Source organism: Ipomoea triloba, chromosome 13 (genome assembly GCF_003576645.1).
Source record: "Ipomoea triloba cultivar NCNSP0323 chromosome 13, ASM357664v1".
NCBI classification, from domain to species: domain Eukaryota; kingdom Viridiplantae; phylum Streptophyta; class Magnoliopsida; order Solanales; family Convolvulaceae; genus Ipomoea; species Ipomoea triloba.
Genome location: NC_044928.1, coordinates 29,674,009 through 29,690,388, shown reverse-complemented (window position 1 = coordinate 29,690,388; position 16,380 = coordinate 29,674,009). Strand labels below are relative to the sequence as shown.

The 16,380-nt window shown below is 36.5% G+C and overlaps 4 protein-coding genes across 5 annotated transcripts; 1 reads left to right on the top strand and 3 right to left on the bottom strand.

The window, feature by feature from the left end:
* The first annotated feature begins 1,334 nt into the window (after positions 1–1,334).
* Positions 1,335–4,739, top strand: LOC116000817 (meiotic recombination protein DMC1 homolog). The gene is made up of 14 exons (XM_031240657.1): positions 1,335–1,422; positions 2,298–2,389; positions 2,471–2,542; positions 2,648–2,686; positions 2,843–2,900; positions 3,009–3,054; positions 3,137–3,182; positions 3,277–3,338; positions 3,437–3,503; positions 3,638–3,730; positions 3,813–3,881; positions 3,977–4,055; positions 4,283–4,462; positions 4,599–4,739. Exons 1-14 carry the CDS (start codon positions 1,335–1,337, stop codon positions 4,661–4,663), a joined length of 1,056 nt encoding a protein of 351 aa, XP_031096517.1. The 3' UTR covers positions 4,664–4,739.
* A 112-nt stretch (positions 4,740–4,851) lies between these two features.
* On the bottom strand, positions 4,852–6,658 carry LOC116000818 (stem-specific protein TSJT1-like). The gene is made up of 4 exons (XM_031240658.1): positions 6,324–6,658; positions 5,884–6,124; positions 5,656–5,776; positions 4,852–5,373 (listed from the first exon to the last, which is right to left on the bottom strand). The coding sequence occupies exons 1-4, from the start codon at positions 6,524–6,526 to the stop codon at positions 5,183–5,185; spliced, it is 756 nt and encodes a 251-aa protein (XP_031096518.1). The 5' UTR covers positions 6,527–6,658; the 3' UTR covers positions 4,852–5,182.
* A 1,836-nt stretch (positions 6,659–8,494) lies between these two features.
* On the bottom strand, positions 8,495–9,809 carry LOC116001463 (transmembrane emp24 domain-containing protein p24beta3-like). The gene is made up of 4 exons (XM_031241335.1): positions 9,579–9,809; positions 8,922–9,108; positions 8,724–8,831; positions 8,495–8,628 (listed from the first exon to the last, which is right to left on the bottom strand). Exons 1-4 carry the CDS (start codon positions 9,807–9,809, stop codon positions 8,495–8,497), a joined length of 660 nt encoding a protein of 219 aa, XP_031097195.1.
* A 488-nt stretch (positions 9,810–10,297) lies between these two features.
* On the bottom strand, positions 10,298–14,520 carry LOC116001531 (aspartic proteinase-like). 2 transcript variants are annotated; one of them, XM_031241410.1, is made up of 14 exons: positions 14,164–14,520; positions 12,995–13,347; positions 12,862–12,922; positions 12,638–12,732; positions 12,439–12,551; positions 12,104–12,272; positions 11,966–12,005; positions 11,758–11,822; positions 11,557–11,670; positions 11,350–11,417; positions 11,113–11,266; positions 10,861–10,980; positions 10,689–10,777; positions 10,298–10,594 (listed from the first exon to the last, which is right to left on the bottom strand). In XM_031241410.1, exons 2-14 carry the CDS (start codon positions 13,328–13,330, stop codon positions 10,510–10,512), a joined length of 1,509 nt encoding a protein of 502 aa, XP_031097270.1. In that variant the 5' UTR covers positions 13,331–13,347; positions 14,164–14,520; the 3' UTR covers positions 10,298–10,509. The 2 variants fall into 2 exon arrangements, with proteins under 2 accessions (XP_031097270.1, XP_031097271.1); XM_031241411.1 differs by lacking the exon at positions 12,995–13,347 and having other exon boundaries at positions 14,164–14,518.
* Positions 14,521–16,380: the final 1,860 nt, after the last annotated feature.

The window sequence follows — 16,380 nt, the reverse complement described above, 5'->3', positions numbered from 1 at the left end:
TTTTAGTATGTTGATAGTTCATTTTTATGTAAAAAAAAATTATTTTTTAAGTAATATACTACCAATAAAAAATGTAATACATTAAAAATAAATCATGTATATCAGTGATCGATTATTGGGAAGAATCAAAGAAGCACAAACAATTCACGAGAGAGAATTACAACAGGGTCCAGAAGCAGAATTGAATTAGGCCTAGGCTTATTGGGTTTCTAGTCCTGGACCATGGATGAATTTTACAAAGAAGACAATTGATAGGCTATATTGTTACAGATATACCCAGTTTAATTGACCATCAAATTGTTATGTTTAATGAGAGTTATTGATATATGAAGGCAAATTATATCATGGACCATGATCTATTTTGCATTGTGGATCTTGATCCAAAAATATCATTCATATTCTATAAATGTAGTTAACACATTTTGTACCTGTTATAGACACATAAGTGGTATAACAATTGTGATATAGAATAATTGTGAGATACTCACTGGAACATATGACCTCTCACTTAGGAGGGCCACAGCTATGCCGTTTGACCACGAGGCCTTTGACTGTATTGTTCATGTTTTAAGTAGAGAAACTGTTTTTATGGTTGATTTTAGTAAGTGGCTTGCTACTCCTTGTATTTTAGAGCTTTTGAGCCTTGATTTCGTAGTTTAATGTCATTCTCATATTAATTTTTTATACAAACAAAAAATAAATGTTCATAAATGAAATGCTAATACAATTTTATGATCAGATGATCAACTCTGGTATATATATGCACGCACTTTAGGCTAGACCTTCACCGGTAGTTTTCCATAGTAAGAGTCGAAGTGATGGCCCGAGTATACTGAATGCTAAATGTATTAAAAGGAAGGAAAAAAAAAAAAAAAAACGAACCGACTATTTACTCTTGTCTAATTTTTCCAAACTTTGGGGGCTGAAATATAAATATGTTCATTAATTTTTTTTTTTGTTAAGTGTACGATTTCAATTTTCAAATAACTCCTTGCCTCCGCAAGGACCGCAACAGCAGGCGATCAAATCTCAAGTAACCGCCAAGGCGCCAATAGCATCATATAAGAACGCCCAAATGCAAAATCATCTTCACACTTTCATAATCTCACCAACAATCCTAAAGGCCGCGCCATTTTGACAGCAACAACTTCACTCTCCAAAAAGTTCAAATTTCAGTCCTCTCTCTCTCTCTAAACGCGAGATAATCGAAAATGCTAGCGTTCAAGTAATATTTGAATCCTAAATTACATTCTGCAACTTCAATATCTCTTGCATTTCACAATTCATGTGAAGGTGAACTGACGATTTCCGGTTTTATTTTTGGTCTGGTTTTTATGGTTTTCAGACCTGAAGAGCAGCTCCAGATTGTGGAGCGAGAAGAGATCGACGATGAAGAAGACTTGTTCGAAGCTATTGATAAATGTAACTTATGTTTCCTTCTCTTCTGCTCGATTTTGTGGAGTAGGATTGCTCTGGTTTTGTTCACGGAGTTCCTGTTCAAAATTTTGATCAGTTTCCGTTAGTTAATAATTTTCTACTGCTTGGTTTTTTTCGAGTTACATCACGGATGATCCTGTTGAATGCCGATAAGTTAAATATGTGATCAAGCTTCTCTCTCTAGTCTTGTTTGTTTTTTGGCTTTTTGTTTTGGAGGAACTGACATGAGTTATGACTTGCAAAAATTTTAAAAACTCAGTTCACTTCTGTAATGCACTTTGGCTACTGAAATTAGTGAAGTACATGATTTCATTCATTCTGTACACAATAATCTGTTAGTATACTATTTCACTATTGATAGACTGGAAACGAGTTCAAATTTCTGTATTATTTTCATTTTCAAGCAGATAATTGAGTAATTTTTCAGATCCTACTGTTTCTTTAGCTGTACAGATATTCTATCGCCTTTTATTTAATTTTTGTTCAAACTTAAAATTCTATTGATTTTTGAATTTGCATTCTAATTTCTCACAATAAACTACTGAACTATCTTCGTTTGTGATTCATGTTATCATACCTAATGTCGAAGAGATGTGGTTGAACGGTAACTGTCATATTGCAGTTTAAATCGAAAAGCAAATTCCCTGGCATTGTTTTTCTGATATAAAATGTGAAGTTTCTATATATCTGCTGAATATCAACTGTTGTGCTCTGTTTGTTTTCAAGCTCATTCTATGTCACTCTATGTGAAGTCTTGTGCAATTTGAAGCTTCACTACCTTGTGCTAAATGTTGGAATTTTACTTTATTGAATTTGTTATGCGATTCAGTTCATTAATTGTTTATTGACCTTTTAAACAGTGACATCCCATGGAATTAATGCTGGGGATGTGAAGAAGCTTCAGGATGCAGGTATCTATACCTGCAACGGATTGATGATGCACACCAAAAAGGTGAAAGTGCTGTTTCCTCTTCTGAAACTTGTCACTGTCCATTATTTGATTTTAAAACTAGAACTCTGTTGTTATTTCCAGAACTTGACAGGAATCAAAGGATTATCTGAGGCAAAAGTTGATAAGATCTGTGAAGCTGCAGAGAAGATAGTGGTTAGGATATCATTTCCTGATTGCCAAAATTGTCAAATTCCGCATCATGCTTTCATATTCCATTTTCTGCACGTACTCAATTCTCTCTTTTGCTATTCTTTCCAGAACTTTGGTTACATCACAGGGAGTGATGCTCTACTTAAAGTAAGCCCTGTATTTCCTTTTAAACCTAAATTCAGTGGCCTAGCAATATTACATGAAATAGGGTTGCTTGATTAGAGCTTGCAAATAAGACTTCTCAAATAGGAACTGTAATGCTTAGTTCTGCATTGACATTAAAAAAACTCTGTATTATTGCAGAGAAAGTCAGTAGTTCATGTTACAACTGGAAGCCAGGCTCTTGATGAACTCTTAGGAGGTAAAACTTTCATAAATTCTATCTGATTTTGTTCCAAATGTTTTACCACAGTATTACAAATCACTTGATCACTTTTTTGAGGGTCTTCTACCTTTTGAATTTGTTAAGGAGGGATAGAAACTTCTGCAATTACTGAAGCTTTCGGGGAATTCAGGTGATTATTGACCCTAAACTTGGAAATTTCACTAAAGCTGTGCTAATAAACTAACCCCTTGCTCAATGGACATTTTGTTCAGATCTGGGAAGACACAACTTGCTCATACTCTGTGTGTTTCTACTCAGGTTTGCTTCTTCTCCACATGAAATTCTATATCTTAGTCCCAATAGTAAGATTTTGATCCTGGGTGAATTCATTCATTTTCTTATCCTGCTACAGCTCCCTACTAGCATGAAAGGAGGAAATGGAAAGGTTGCTTATATAGACACAGAGGGAACTTTGTATCCTAGTTGATTGTTTCTGTACTTGTCTCTTTTGGTATTAAAGTTAAGATGGTACATTTAGTATTTTCTCCTTCCTCAACTATATGCACTTGTAGCCGACCTGATCGTATTCTGCCAATTGCTGAAAGATTTGGCATGGATGCCGGAGCTGTTCTTGACAATGTAAAGCAAATTATTCTGTTTATTTTATTGTCTAATCGTGTTTGACAACTTCATCTACTTCTGCACCAACTAAATTGGTTTCAATACTGAATTCTTTTCTTGTTATTCAATCTTATTTCCCATGATACATCAAGATCATTTATGCTCGTGCATACACATATGAGCACCAATACAACCTACTCCTTGGTCTGGCAGCAAAAATGGCTGAAGAACCATTCAGGCTTCTGGTGATGTCAAAATTTTCAATTTTTCATTAATGTAGGTAATTACTGGTAATAGCTGGCTCATATGTTTCAAATGAAAATGCAGATTGTTGATTCGGTAATTGCATTGTTTCGAGTGGATTTCACAGGAAGAGGAGAACTTGCAGAACGCCAGGTACTAAAGATATAACTTAAGGATGATTCAGTAGCATCTTTATATGTTGTATTCTTTCAGAGTATGATGCCTGTTTGGATATGTTTTGTTTCCAGCAAAAGTTGGCTCAGATGCTCTCCAGATTGACAAAAATTGCTGAGGAATTTAATGTTGCTGTTTATATGACCAACCAAGGTAAGCCATTTAGTCTGAAGCAAATTTTGAGCATGCCAATTGAGTAACTGATGCTTCCTTAAATCCTTTTTGAGGGGGATTGTTCCCTGCTGAAAGTCTGAAACTGATTAATTTATACATGTATATGTGTTTGTTTGTCACAGTTTATGTTTTCATCAGGATATAGCCTTATTTTTTATGCTACTAACAGATATTGCTAAAACATGCAATTTAATTTGTGAGTGCAGTAATTGCTGATCCAGGAGGTGGTGTCTTCATATCAGATCCAAAGAAGCCAGCAGGAGGGCATGTACTTGCTCATGCTGCAACAATAAGGCTAATGTTCAGGAAGGGAAAAGGAGAACAGCGCGTATGCAAGGTGTTTGATGCACCAAATCTTCCTGAGAATGAAGCAATATCCTTTCACTGTTAAATGTTTTCTTCTGAATTTTCTTACAAGGGTATCATAATTAAGTTAAGTCCATCACACCAAATTGATGCCACAAATCAGTTCAACGGTGAAGTAAATTATACTCAGTATCCATAGAGCAGACTATTAGTAAGTTTCCTTGACAGAAAACCACGTTTTTCAGATAACTCCAGGTGGAATTGCGGATGTCAAGGATTGAAAACTAGCTGTGGCTTCCTTCTTGCTGCAACAACTGAGCTCCTGCCAATCAATTTCTTCTCATATTCTGATTATCTATATCAATCCTGTCGGTCATACCTACTACTACTATAGCACAACAAAACTGGTAAATTTTTACTCTGATGCTTAGATTAAATGATCTCAAACAGGATCATGGCATAAAGTAACTGCATGTAAACAAGTGTCTTCACTCTATGAACTCTAGATTTACATCAAACAGTAAGCCTTGTTTGTCAAAGGAAATGTGTAATATATCAGCAGCACACATTTCACTCTTATTTTCGACATATTTCTTAAACATCAGAAATGGCCTTTAACTGGTGTAGCTTATTTGAATGTATTCACCATGAAACATTCATCAATAGCCACACGAAACATCTTGCCATAGTCTAACAATTCCTACTACCATAAAATTCACTGCGGGTTTACAAAAGTTCGAAATGGGACAACAAAAGGGAAACCAAGGTGCAAGCCTTTGTGTGAATGAAATTTGGCCAGCTTAGTAGTTATCAGACCAGTTAGCCGCACTTCCAACTCTAGGCATGCCAGTTCCCTCTTTCTTAGACTCTGCATCCACTTTGAAGGTCGCACCACACATGTCACCAGAGCTATCCACCCTTGGCACTGGCTTCAACTCATTTAGAGGGTGTTCATAACTCCTTAGGCCTCCAGAAGTGGTGAAAAAGCATCCTGAGCAAAACAAAAACAGTAAAAGACACTTGAGTACTCTATTAATCTATTCTAAAGAATAGAAACTACCATGGGGAAGGAAAGAAAGAACAAACTCCAACATTCAATCACTTTGTCAGCTTAAATGTATAGGCCAGCCAGTTTAAATGAAAACCATGTTTAGAAATGTATAGGTCACAGTATAGCTTAAGGGCTCCCACATGATTTAGTGCTATAATTAGTATAGAAACTATGTAGCTGGCCCAATTAGAATGGGTTGAATGCATAGTGTGTAAGAAATACCCTTGGGAAATGGTGCAAAAGACTTCCCACACCCTTGCTTCACAATGTCAGCCTCATCAGAGAGAACAAGATGGCCTTCAGAATCAGTACCCCAGAAGAAGGGCACGCTTCCATCGGCATCCTGCAAAAGGAAACATCATGATCAGCGCAGTTCAAAGAGCTTAATCAGCACAATATTTGCTGCAATAAGAATGTAACAAAAGACAAAAGGACAGGCGAAAAGCTCACAGCAGCAATGAAGGTAGCTTTTGATGTGTTGTCATAGACGATGAAGGAAAACTTTCCATGAAGATCTCTCACAACTTGATCAGCAGGGTAAGGACCCCTGTCCCTCAATGTCCTGTATGCCTCAATGACAATGATCACCTCATTTGCAGTCTTGTTCAGCCCATATTGCTGTTTCAGATGCGCCACGTTCTCAATGTGGCCTTGAAACAAGCAGAATATATCATCCACAACCGAGAACAACCTAACAGGGAGAACAAACAACCATTGTTTATGTCATCCAAACCTAACAACTCTCAGCAAATCCAGATTCAAGATCCACAAAGCCTCAAAATCAGAATCTCCAGAAATCATCAAAAAACATGCTAATAATCCTAATATATCAAAACAATCAGATCAAGAATGAAACTTTGAGGAAAAAGGTAATGGAGAAATTTATGGACCTGGGAAGAAGCGGATTTTGACGAACAGAAGTATAGTTCAAGAAGCCGGAATCGCCGAGATTGATAGTGACGGCGCCGGAGTGGGTGGAGGCGAATTTCTTGGCCAAAAATCCATCTTTTAGAGCGCAGACCGCAGATTCATTGTTGGGGATGTTAAGAGCATCTGGGCTCTTCGCCACCGCCTTGTTGAACACAGCTAACATCCTCGATTGATCGATCGAATCACGCACCGTATATGTCTATGTCTCTGTCTATGTTTTTGCAGCGTAGAAGAAAGACCGGAACACACTGGAGGAAGGAGAGCTTTTTGCCTTATTGCACTTTTCTACAAAGATAGTTATAACAATCGCAGGAACTTTCACTCCCAGAAATGCCCTTTTCCGGTGATAATTGTGAATCAACTTTATTCAAGTTTCATTGTACATTTGTAAGAGTTGCAAAATATCTTCATTAAATGGCTTAAAATTAGCCTTTTAATTAATTGTCAATACACAAATACTTGATGGATGTAAAGATTTGTGACACTCATCACATGTTAAAATAATGGATAATATTTTATCTAAATAATTTTTTAAAAATATCTTTTTAAATTGGATAAACAATTCCTATTAAATTGCTTTAAATTAGCTTTTTTTTTTAATTAATTGTTAATCTAATTGGTGAGATAATTTAAATTTAAAAATTATTTTATAATTTATTGCAAAGTTAACATGGATTCAATCCCCAATAATTTAAGGATAGATACTCAAACTTAATGGAAAACTCAATTAAAAAAAAACTATAATATAGTAAGTAGGATGAAAATTGTTTAATTGTATTCAATCAAACACACATTACAAGAAGAAGACTATATACAGTAACTAGAGATATAGAATTATATTACACTATGGGCTCCTAGAGTCTTAACAATAGGAGAACCTCCCTCATATTCTCCCCCGCCATAAATTCTTTTAGAGAATAATTTATTTACATATTTTTTTTTATTATTATTTTGGGTTAGGTGAAGAAAACTTTTATATAAAGTGTACAAGTTTTTTTTTTATGAATTGAAATGTAAGCCAAAATATCCGATGAGTATCATGGGGGTATTTTTGGAATTTCAAGTCCAAATGGTACTACTGTAGTACTGTCTACTGGTATGGCTTATCCAAACGGTGCTTTAGCACCTATTGCGTGGCCACTCGACACAGGCCCACAGGCCAAGTAGTCAGAATAATATTATCGCAATAAAAAATTTATTTTTCCCTAAAATTCATGGTAATAATTTCGTCGGATTTGGATGACGTGTCATACAAAGTCAAAGTCTCCCCTCATAGATCCCGACAAAATTTCTAGGTGTAGATGCGCATCACGTGCCCCAGATTACGTGGGTCCAGCCCACTAACTTTTGGGCCCATTGAAATCAGCTTCCAAGCCCGTATTGTTGTTGGCCCAATGAGTTGTTGGAGGTAAATTATTATATATACAATTTATATACTAAATGTTCACAATTCATATGTTGAATGTTTACAATTGAATGTTCATGATTTATATACTAAATGTTCACAATTCAACTTGTGAACATTCAGTCATTCAGTATGTAAATGGACATTATTCACCTTGCAAAATGGACCCGGGTTCATAGAATAACTATTGAATGTTGGACGAAGAATGTTAAAAACAAGGTTGTTAATAAGCACCGGGTGAACACCAGTCACTAATCTTTTCATTTAAGAGACCATTGAGTCATAATAATTTACCTTTTAATAATTTTGTCAGATCGAGATGTGAACTTGAGGGCGATAGATTTTGCCTTTTAAGAGTAAGCAAATGTTATCATGAACACATTCATCAAACCAAAATCATTATTATTCGCTTCAAAATTTCACCAACTTTTGGATAAAAGCTAGTTACATAATTTCTATACTTGACTATTACACTCATCCCTAATATCGCTGTTTGTAACCTGTTTCTCTTTACCTAATAAATATAGGTAGGAGTCTGCCTAACCCACCACCAATTACACTAGTGGTTTTGTTTAAAAGAGAAAAAAAATACAATTTCTTTGGGCAAAATTTACTAAAACTAGCCAGTACACAATGTGTGCACTGAGTAAACCAGCTTTTGTATAAAGCATTATTTTGATTCTCGACTTCTCAAGAAGCGAAAGAAAGTGGATTGGGAAGGTTTGATCAAACTCGGTTGTATCCAACTGATTTGCTGAACAGTTTTCTTATGTAGAAGACTTGCAATGCACTGGCAACTGCAAGCAGAATATACTCTCCAATTGTGTAGTAGATGACACGCTTCCTTGTGCTCTCATTTGCTGCATAAATAGGAACATTAAACATTAATAACGCGTTTGCATGACTGTGTTAAGACAGAACACATCTTTCAATTAAGAATCTGATCTGATCTTACTGTGACGATGGCGAGAGTCGCGGGCCTTCAGATAATTCTGCTCCGCCGTGACTGATTCCAGGGCCTCCCTCAGTTGAGCAATCTTTACATTAATGGGGTCAATATGTTCTGAACAAAATTAAAGAATCATATATGGATTTTGAAGTTAATATCATTCATCTAGAGTGGGTGATAATGTAAAGAAATGGACAAACTAACCATGCTTGGCAAGGTCATGTTCATTGGGAATGTGGCCAACATGAATGTAGAAAGACACTGTTTCTGGTGTTGCATGAGGATTATTGAAGCAGAATTTGTACATCCCACTTCTTGGAGCTTTAAACTCAAATTTATCCCCAGCTGTTCCCTTTAATTCTAGAACAATACTCCCTGCTTGTCCTGTCACCTACAAATCCCAAATCAAAACACATTAGAGATAATAATTACTAAAAATCATCAAACTCCTAATATTTTAATACAAAAATCTCGTTTCATCTAATTTGTCACGATTTTTCTGGTACAAAAATCATGCCTCACTCAATCAGTCATTATTTTTTGAAATATTTCATCTAATCTGTCACGATTTTCTGATACAAAAATCATGCCTCACTCAATCAGCCATCACTTTTTGGGGTATTTCATCTAATCTGACACAAGAATCATGCCTCACTCAATCAGTTATCACTTTTCAGGATATTTCATCTAATTTGTCACAAGAATCATGCCTCACTCAATCAGCTATCACTTTTTGGGATATTTCAACTAATCTGTTATGATTTTCTGATACAAGAATCATGTTTCACTCAATCAGCTATCAATTTTCGGGGTTGATTAAAAGTAAAGCATGCAACGTAACGGTTTGCGACAAAAGCGTACGATGAAATCAATGCCGGGGTGATCGAAGCTCCAGAAGATGTCGTGATCGACGACGACGAAGTTCCCGGAGACGGTGTCGTGATCGTAGAGGACGTACTCGTACACGCATTCCACGTCGATTACGGTCACCGCTAGCGCGGAGAGGACGGGAATCCGGCTGATGAATAGCAGCAACACCGCCAACACACCGCATAATAATCTGCAACCCTTTGTTCTCGCCGCCGATCCCATTTTCGAAACCTTCGGCTTTTCTTCCCGGCCGGAATATTCTTGCAGCGGCGGCTGATCTGGTGAAATCACGGCAGTCCGTTCTTGCTAAGATTACGTCACTTTGCTGACGCATGTATCTTCAAATCCACTTGAATACATCAATCCATATATATATGAGTGTAACTCATAACCACTTATATTTTAACTTCATATAAACCGTTCACTTTTTTTTTTTTTTAAATTATTATTATTATTATTACTATTATTATTATTATTAAGACTTGTATTCTAGTCAATGATCTTGTGGTAAAGTAACATCCAGTTGCGTTCGAGTCTCAATAGAAGCAATGCTGACCTTTTGTGCTTCAATATGTTGAGAAAGTAGTTATGAACAGAACATATCTCTCAATCAGTTATGCTAACAATTAAGCTTATTATTAGGCCGATCGGACATATATTCATCAACCATTAATGCAAGCATTGATAATGCTCTTCTTCACTAAACTAGAAGATTTAATTTGTGAAACTTTATTCATATTAGTCACAATTGTCTTACTATTCCAGATGCCAAAATGCTGAGCAAAACCTATATACATGATTATTTTTAATTTTCACAAGCACAATTATTCCCACAAGTCATACAGTTACAATGCAACTGTATATACACCTATACAAGCACATCTTAACCATTAAATTAAAACTCCATTGCCAAACATCTGTTCTATGCAGTCTGTGCAAACCCGATTTGCATCTTCCCAAAGTCGAACACAGTGTGATATGCTTTCAAGAATGCCCCTCCCAGAACCCTGAAAATTAAAGCCAAATCTCACACAGCATCAAAGCTGTCTATTCTGTGCATTTTTCATGGTAATAGTTGTGGTAATAGCGAAGAGTAATTACCAGAGAGGGCCTTGAGGACGGGGCACATCCAAAGGCGCGAATGCACTAACACAGAAAGTGGTTCGGTTTTCTTGAATCCTGATGACATACTGTTTCGAAACCCCAGAGGGAAATTAAAGGTTCAGTACTTATAGTTCACGGAAAGGCATATTGAAGAAGGGGAAAGGATTACCTCACGTGGAGCGAGGGGGAAGGTTTTGTTGGCTATGGTAACTGAAATATGTGGCAGTTTAAAGACATTGTCGCAGTTTATGAATGATTTTCCTCTTGGATTGGGAAGCTTCTCGCAAAGCTGTAACACAGTACAGATCAAATAGGATCATAAGATGCATTATATTAGTGCTTATTAGACGGCTAATGTTAGCTGAAAACTATGATTAACAAAACCTGTTGTGCTGTTCAGGGACAGAAACAGAAACTCTACCTCGTCAACATAACTGAATATTTTGTCTTTGGTTTTCTGTTTCCTGAGCTCGACTTTGATCCAGAAAACCGTCATCTCACAGAACGTACACAAAGCTCTCTCGTCTCCCGAAGACTCCAGCTTTAAGCTTTTGCGTACCATTTCAGGACCTCGGCTGCAGAGTTTTTATCTGATTCATGTGTTGTATTTCATTTCGATAAGAGAGGTAACATGGGCGAGGAGAAAGAAGAAGCTAACCTGACACCGTCATCACTCTGATTATAGAAGCAAAGCCCGATTCTGTAACACACCGAATCAGGTTGGAACTGCAGGGAGAAGAAGCAGGATGTGAAGGAGATCGATACACATATATATACACACAAAGAGGATACTCTTTTTGAGTGATTTGATCGAGAAGAAGAACGAGTACTACGAGTGTAGGATGTGGAACAAGGCTTAACTTACCCCTAAGATTATGAGTTCCCATATCAAATCTCCATACTTTGAGACGACGTGTTTACACTCCCAGCTCACTATTCCATCTGCCCCAATGGCGTGGTTAATTTGAGCCAAAATCGTCTGAAAACGAGCTAATATGGTAAGAATAATAATAAAAATCTAGAGCCTAACAAGATGATTTAACAGTGATCTATATCATGTGCATACAGTTGGACCAGCAAGAAACGATGTCCCTGTATCCACGATGGCAGCACAGCCATCCTTACATAAACCTGAAAGAAATTTTCGGTTCTGCACTCAGAAGTCGATGGAATTTTGCATGATTACATGTCGAAAACACTACCAATTCTTCGTTTTTTACACACACACACACACATATATAAAATAGTACAATGCTGATGTATAAAGAACTCGCCTGTTGTCTTGTTTCCAATAAGAATATCCCCCACCTGAATCTGGAAAGTTCAATCGAAGTACGATTCAATTAACATGTGGGACTAAGAACTAAGAAGTAAAACTAGCCAAGTAGAATCTAGTGTGCAGCCATGTTTACCTGCCAGTAACCATTTCTGGCAACAGGGGCGTATGTATGCTCCCCCTTGAAGTGAGTCCAATCGAGACCTCCAAAGAGAATTTCGCCCCCAATGCTCGATTTCGGATTTGGATTCAACCAGAACGAGAAGAGTGGTTGGGTAACAGTTTCCTGAAGCAGCATATTATACCTGCAACCATTGCATATTATTACTAAAGAACGAGATTTCAGTAAAGAGGTTTCTATCTATTAACACCGAATTGGACAAACATACGGTTTGTACAAGTAATGCCAGAGATTAAAACAATTATATCGAGGATTCGAGGAATAAGTCACAGATGAGGCACGCAACATACCAGACTGATGTTACTCCGCCTATAGCATTGTCCTGAAATCCAAGTCCTAGTATCCCGTCATAGCGTGCAAGCAAGAATGAGAAAAGTCCTTCCCATGTCATCTCGGTGAAAACCTGGTAGACAGGTTTACAGTTCATAGCTCCCATTTAACTACGTAAAACATAATAATACTTATAGTTTCAAGGAACCAAGACGCAACCTGGTCTTCAATAACTGCATCTCCAATCCTGACATGGTCTTGGCTAAAGAACCCAGATAACGACCCAGAGCCATAAGGAATTCTGCAAGATTTTCCTACATAAACACCCCATATAAGCATTAGAACGGATGATTTCACTAAGCTATCTATATAGTTCAGGACCATAAAAAAAATTGTCATATAAACACAACAGAGTTGAAATTAGTGCAAAAGCAGACTACTACCGATTTTGGTGAATGTTCTTGATAGTCTTGATCTGTACCTAGAATGTAGATGACACGAAATCTGCATAGAAACATTGCTTATACCACGGTCCATGTTGTGAAAACTATAATTCCACTATTTCAAACAACTCACGGAAAAAAAGCATTTTGAAGAAGGGACCCAAAGATTGGAACTTCCAGTATCGAAGACAACACTGAAGCGTTGTGGGGGTGTGCCAATGCCAATCTCCCCATAGTATTGCACATCCAAATAGTTTTTCAAATATACAAATTGTTCATTAGGAGAACCCAAATTAATGTTACCATCCAACTGATTACTATTGTAGAATCTCGCATCCTTTAAACTGTTAAGGTCCAAAGTTCGCCTCTTTAGTCCAACCCTCACTGTTCCATCAGCAGACACATTGAAGCCAGATGCATATGCCACATCCCATATTAAAAATGCAAGTATTAGAATTTTTATTCCCATGCCGCACAACAAGCCCTCTGGTTTCATATAACGAATATTTCAGAAGCAAGGCCACCACAAAAAAAATGAGAGTGAGCTGAAAAGTAAGCAGTTAAAGAAGAGGTTTCTGTTGCAAATTCAGTGCTTTAAAGGGTTGTTCCAACCTTGTTATGTTGTTTCATCAATTCTAGTTTAACCTAGGATTTAGAGTGGCTTCAATACCTAGGCACAATCCTATAAATTGAATTTCCACCACTGCCAACCCTATATACACTCAATATCAGTTAGGCCATGTTTATGTTCTTCATCTCCCCAATATACTCCCTTAGATTATAATCATTTTTCTGCAAGCTAAGGCATTTCCAACATAAGTTGTTACCCCTGAAAACCAAATTCTCTGATAAATCAAAGAAAAAGGTCTGCAACCGCAATAAAAGCAGAAAGGCAAAGTTCTTCATCCCTTCTTAGAACAACTAATTAACTAATTAACTCAGTCAAGTTGATCAAGTTGTTGACTAGATAATAACAAAGTTACAAGTTCAACACCACCAGAGTGGCCTATTGGCTTTCTTGATTTGAGCCGTTTAACTATGAACAATTTAAACTGATTTATCTCTTTGTGATCTTTTAAACCTTATTAGTTTGAACCTGTCAGCTACACAGATAACCTAGACTGATTTATCTCTTTGTATTTCGTCACAAGTCAGAATTTACCAGCTACTATTTTCCTAGTTATTAAAAAAAAAAAAAGTATACAACTTTGCACATAACTATTTCTTTTTTACAACATGTAAACTAAATTACCAAAAGAAAAGTGAAGCAGTAACAAGAAACATAAATAGTGTGGGTAGTACCTTAGAGAAGATGAAGCAAGAATTGCAGGTGGTGTAAGCAAGAGAGCAACTGCAAATACCCATCTGCAAGATATAATGAAGCAACCCAAAAGTGTAATTGTGAAGGAAACCGCCTTGCAGTTTCGCGCGAAATTGCCGGAAATCATACTACTACGGCATATTATATTCATGCAAGTGAAGATCAAAGAGTACTGCCCGCCAAAACAATCCATTGATTTTGTACCGCTTTGTCATCTACACAAAGTCAGCCAGGAAACTTCTTTTCCGTTTGTTATTATCATTTCCCGTCGCCGGGAAACCGGAACCACCGGATGAGTGGCGTTGATGGGCGGTGTTAGTTAACTGTTAAAAAGAGAGTTGTGGACTCGAATTCATAAACATTTTTTTATGGCGGGCTGCTTTAGCCTTGAAGTCATTTTCTTTTTTAATTTCACAAAGCCCAATAGGGAACCCGCATTGGAGCCCACAAGCCCATTTTCACAACATTTTTTTTTTAAGAAAATTATTATTATTATATAGTATAACTATATTTTTTGTTATATTGTACATTTTATTTTATTTATTTTATTTTAATTTAAATTCATGATAATATAATTTTTTCAGGATAAAACACTAGTCAAATAATAAATATTAAAGGAGTAATTTGTGTAGAAAACGTAAACATAATTAATGAAAATCGGAAATAATGCACGGAATACAGTCTTAAATTAGAAATATAATCCTCCGATCCTTAAATAATTACTTTAAATGAATTATTGACTTTCTTTAATTTGTTCCTTTCACATTCACTTAAGTATGGTTTAAAATATCAAAAAAATCATAAGAAGATATAGACAGCCAAAAAATTTCTAAGTCATGGAGTCTCGTTGTTTTGCCCTCTTCGTCTCTTTACTTGTCTTCATCCTCACCGCCTTATTTTCAATTCCGGCGGCCACTTCTGCCTCTTTACGGACTTCAATTTTCTCAATCTAGAGATTTTATAATAATTATGTGGTATGGTCTGGTCTTATTTGCTCATAATTTAAGGAAATGCATGCTTCTGGTGACCCATTTGCATGCTCTTGACTATGATCGATTTGCTTAAATATTATATTGCAGACCATGATCCATCATAAACACCGACGAACTATGTCCCAATTCAGATTATATACACCTAATTAACATAGTAGTGTATAATATTTATGTGAGTTTATTATCGAAATGGTCCCTCGACTATTGCGAAATTACCAATTTGGTCCTCGACAATTTTTCGTACCCAATTAAGTCTATCGACTTTGAAAATTTTAACCAATTTGGTCCTCCGTTTAGTTTGCCGTTAAAATCGAGACCAAATTAGTAATTTTGCTATAGTCAAGGGACCAATTTGGTAATTTTTCTATAGTTAAGGGACCAAATTGGTAATTAATTTTTCATTGAAATGGTCCCATGACTATAGTAAAATTACCAATTTGGTCCCTTGACTATAGCAAAATTACCAATTTGGTCCCGATTTTAACGGAAAACTAAACGGAGGACCAAATTGGTTAAAATTTTCAAACTCGAGGGACTTAATTGCGTACGAAAAATTGTCGAAGACCAAATTGGTAATTTCGCAATAGTCAAGGGACCATTTCGGTAATAAACTCTATTTATGTTATTGATTTCACAAAGAGATACAGCAAATGAACATCTATGGAAACAAATTACGAAGATTAACTAGATCAAATCTTAGAATATATATATACACTCTAGTTATCTAATATATACTTTTATTTCTCTACAGAAAGATCCTTTCGTTGAAGCACAATAACAATTCTCTTAGGTGGGACAATGATATTGATAATGGTGGATTGTACCTTAGCCCCCATGGCCCTGAGGATCGCATAATTGGGCAAAGAATTACACCAACCCGCAAAATGAAAGTGGCGACTCGATTCGGTTCGCACACCAGCTTGGGGATGCTGTGGGAGAACCAAGTCGAGTCGCCGCTTTCATTTTGCGGCCATGAGGGCTAAGCTACAATCCTCCTCCAACACCACCACCTCCAAGATCATGCACACAATATAACACACACCGCCATAGCTAAAACCATTTATATATATATGTGTGTGTGTGTGTTCAGTGCAGATATGATGCAGAAGGAAGGATATGATTAAACCAATATATATATACATTTTTTGTGAGTGCTAAGTGCTAACGTATAAAATTAAACCTGGTGTAGTTGGAATCTTCTTTTTT

Coding starts and splice junctions, on each gene's coding strand:
- LOC116001463 (XM_031241335.1), bottom strand. CDS start 9,809: ATGGGATCGGCGGCGAGAACAAAGGGTTGCAGATTATTATGCGGTGTG. Junction 8,832..8,921: donor ACATGACCTTGCCAAGCATG/GTTAGTTTGTCC, acceptor AATTTTGTTCAG/AACATATTGACCCCATTAAT. Junction 8,629..8,723: donor CGACTCTCGCCATCGTCACA/GTAAGATCAGAT, acceptor CTATTTATGCAG/CAAATGAGAGCACAAGGAAG.
- LOC116001531 (XM_031241410.1), bottom strand. CDS start 13,330: ATGGGAATAAAAATTCTAATACTTGCATTTTTAATATGGGATGTGGCA. Junction 12,552..12,637: donor ATGCAGTTATTGAAGACCAG/GTTGCGTCTTGG, acceptor CCTGTCTACCAG/GTTTTCACCGAGATGACATG. Junction 11,823..11,965: donor TATTGGAAACAAGACAACAG/GCGAGTTCTTTA, acceptor AATTTCTTTCAG/GTTTATGTAAGGATGGCTGT.
- LOC116000817 (XM_031240657.1), top strand. CDS start 1,335: ATGGTTTTCAGACCTGAAGAGCAGCTCCAGATTGTGGAGCGAGAAGAG. Junction 2,687..2,842: donor GGAGTGATGCTCTACTTAAA/GTAAGCCCTGTA, acceptor GTATTATTGCAG/AGAAAGTCAGTAGTTCATGT. Junction 4,463..4,598: donor TGAAGCAATATCCTTTCACT/GTTAAATGTTTT, acceptor ACTATTAGTAAG/TTTCCTTGACAGAAAACCAC.
- LOC116000818 (XM_031240658.1), bottom strand. CDS start 6,526: ATGTTAGCTGTGTTCAACAAGGCGGTGGCGAAGAGCCCAGATGCTCTT. Junction 5,777..5,883: donor AAGCTACCTTCATTGCTGCT/GTGAGCTTTTCG, acceptor TTCCTTTTGCAG/GATGCCGATGGAAGCGTGCC. Junction 5,374..5,655: donor TTTTGCACCATTTCCCAAGG/GTATTTCTTACA, acceptor TGTTTTGCTCAG/GATGCTTTTTCACCACTTCT.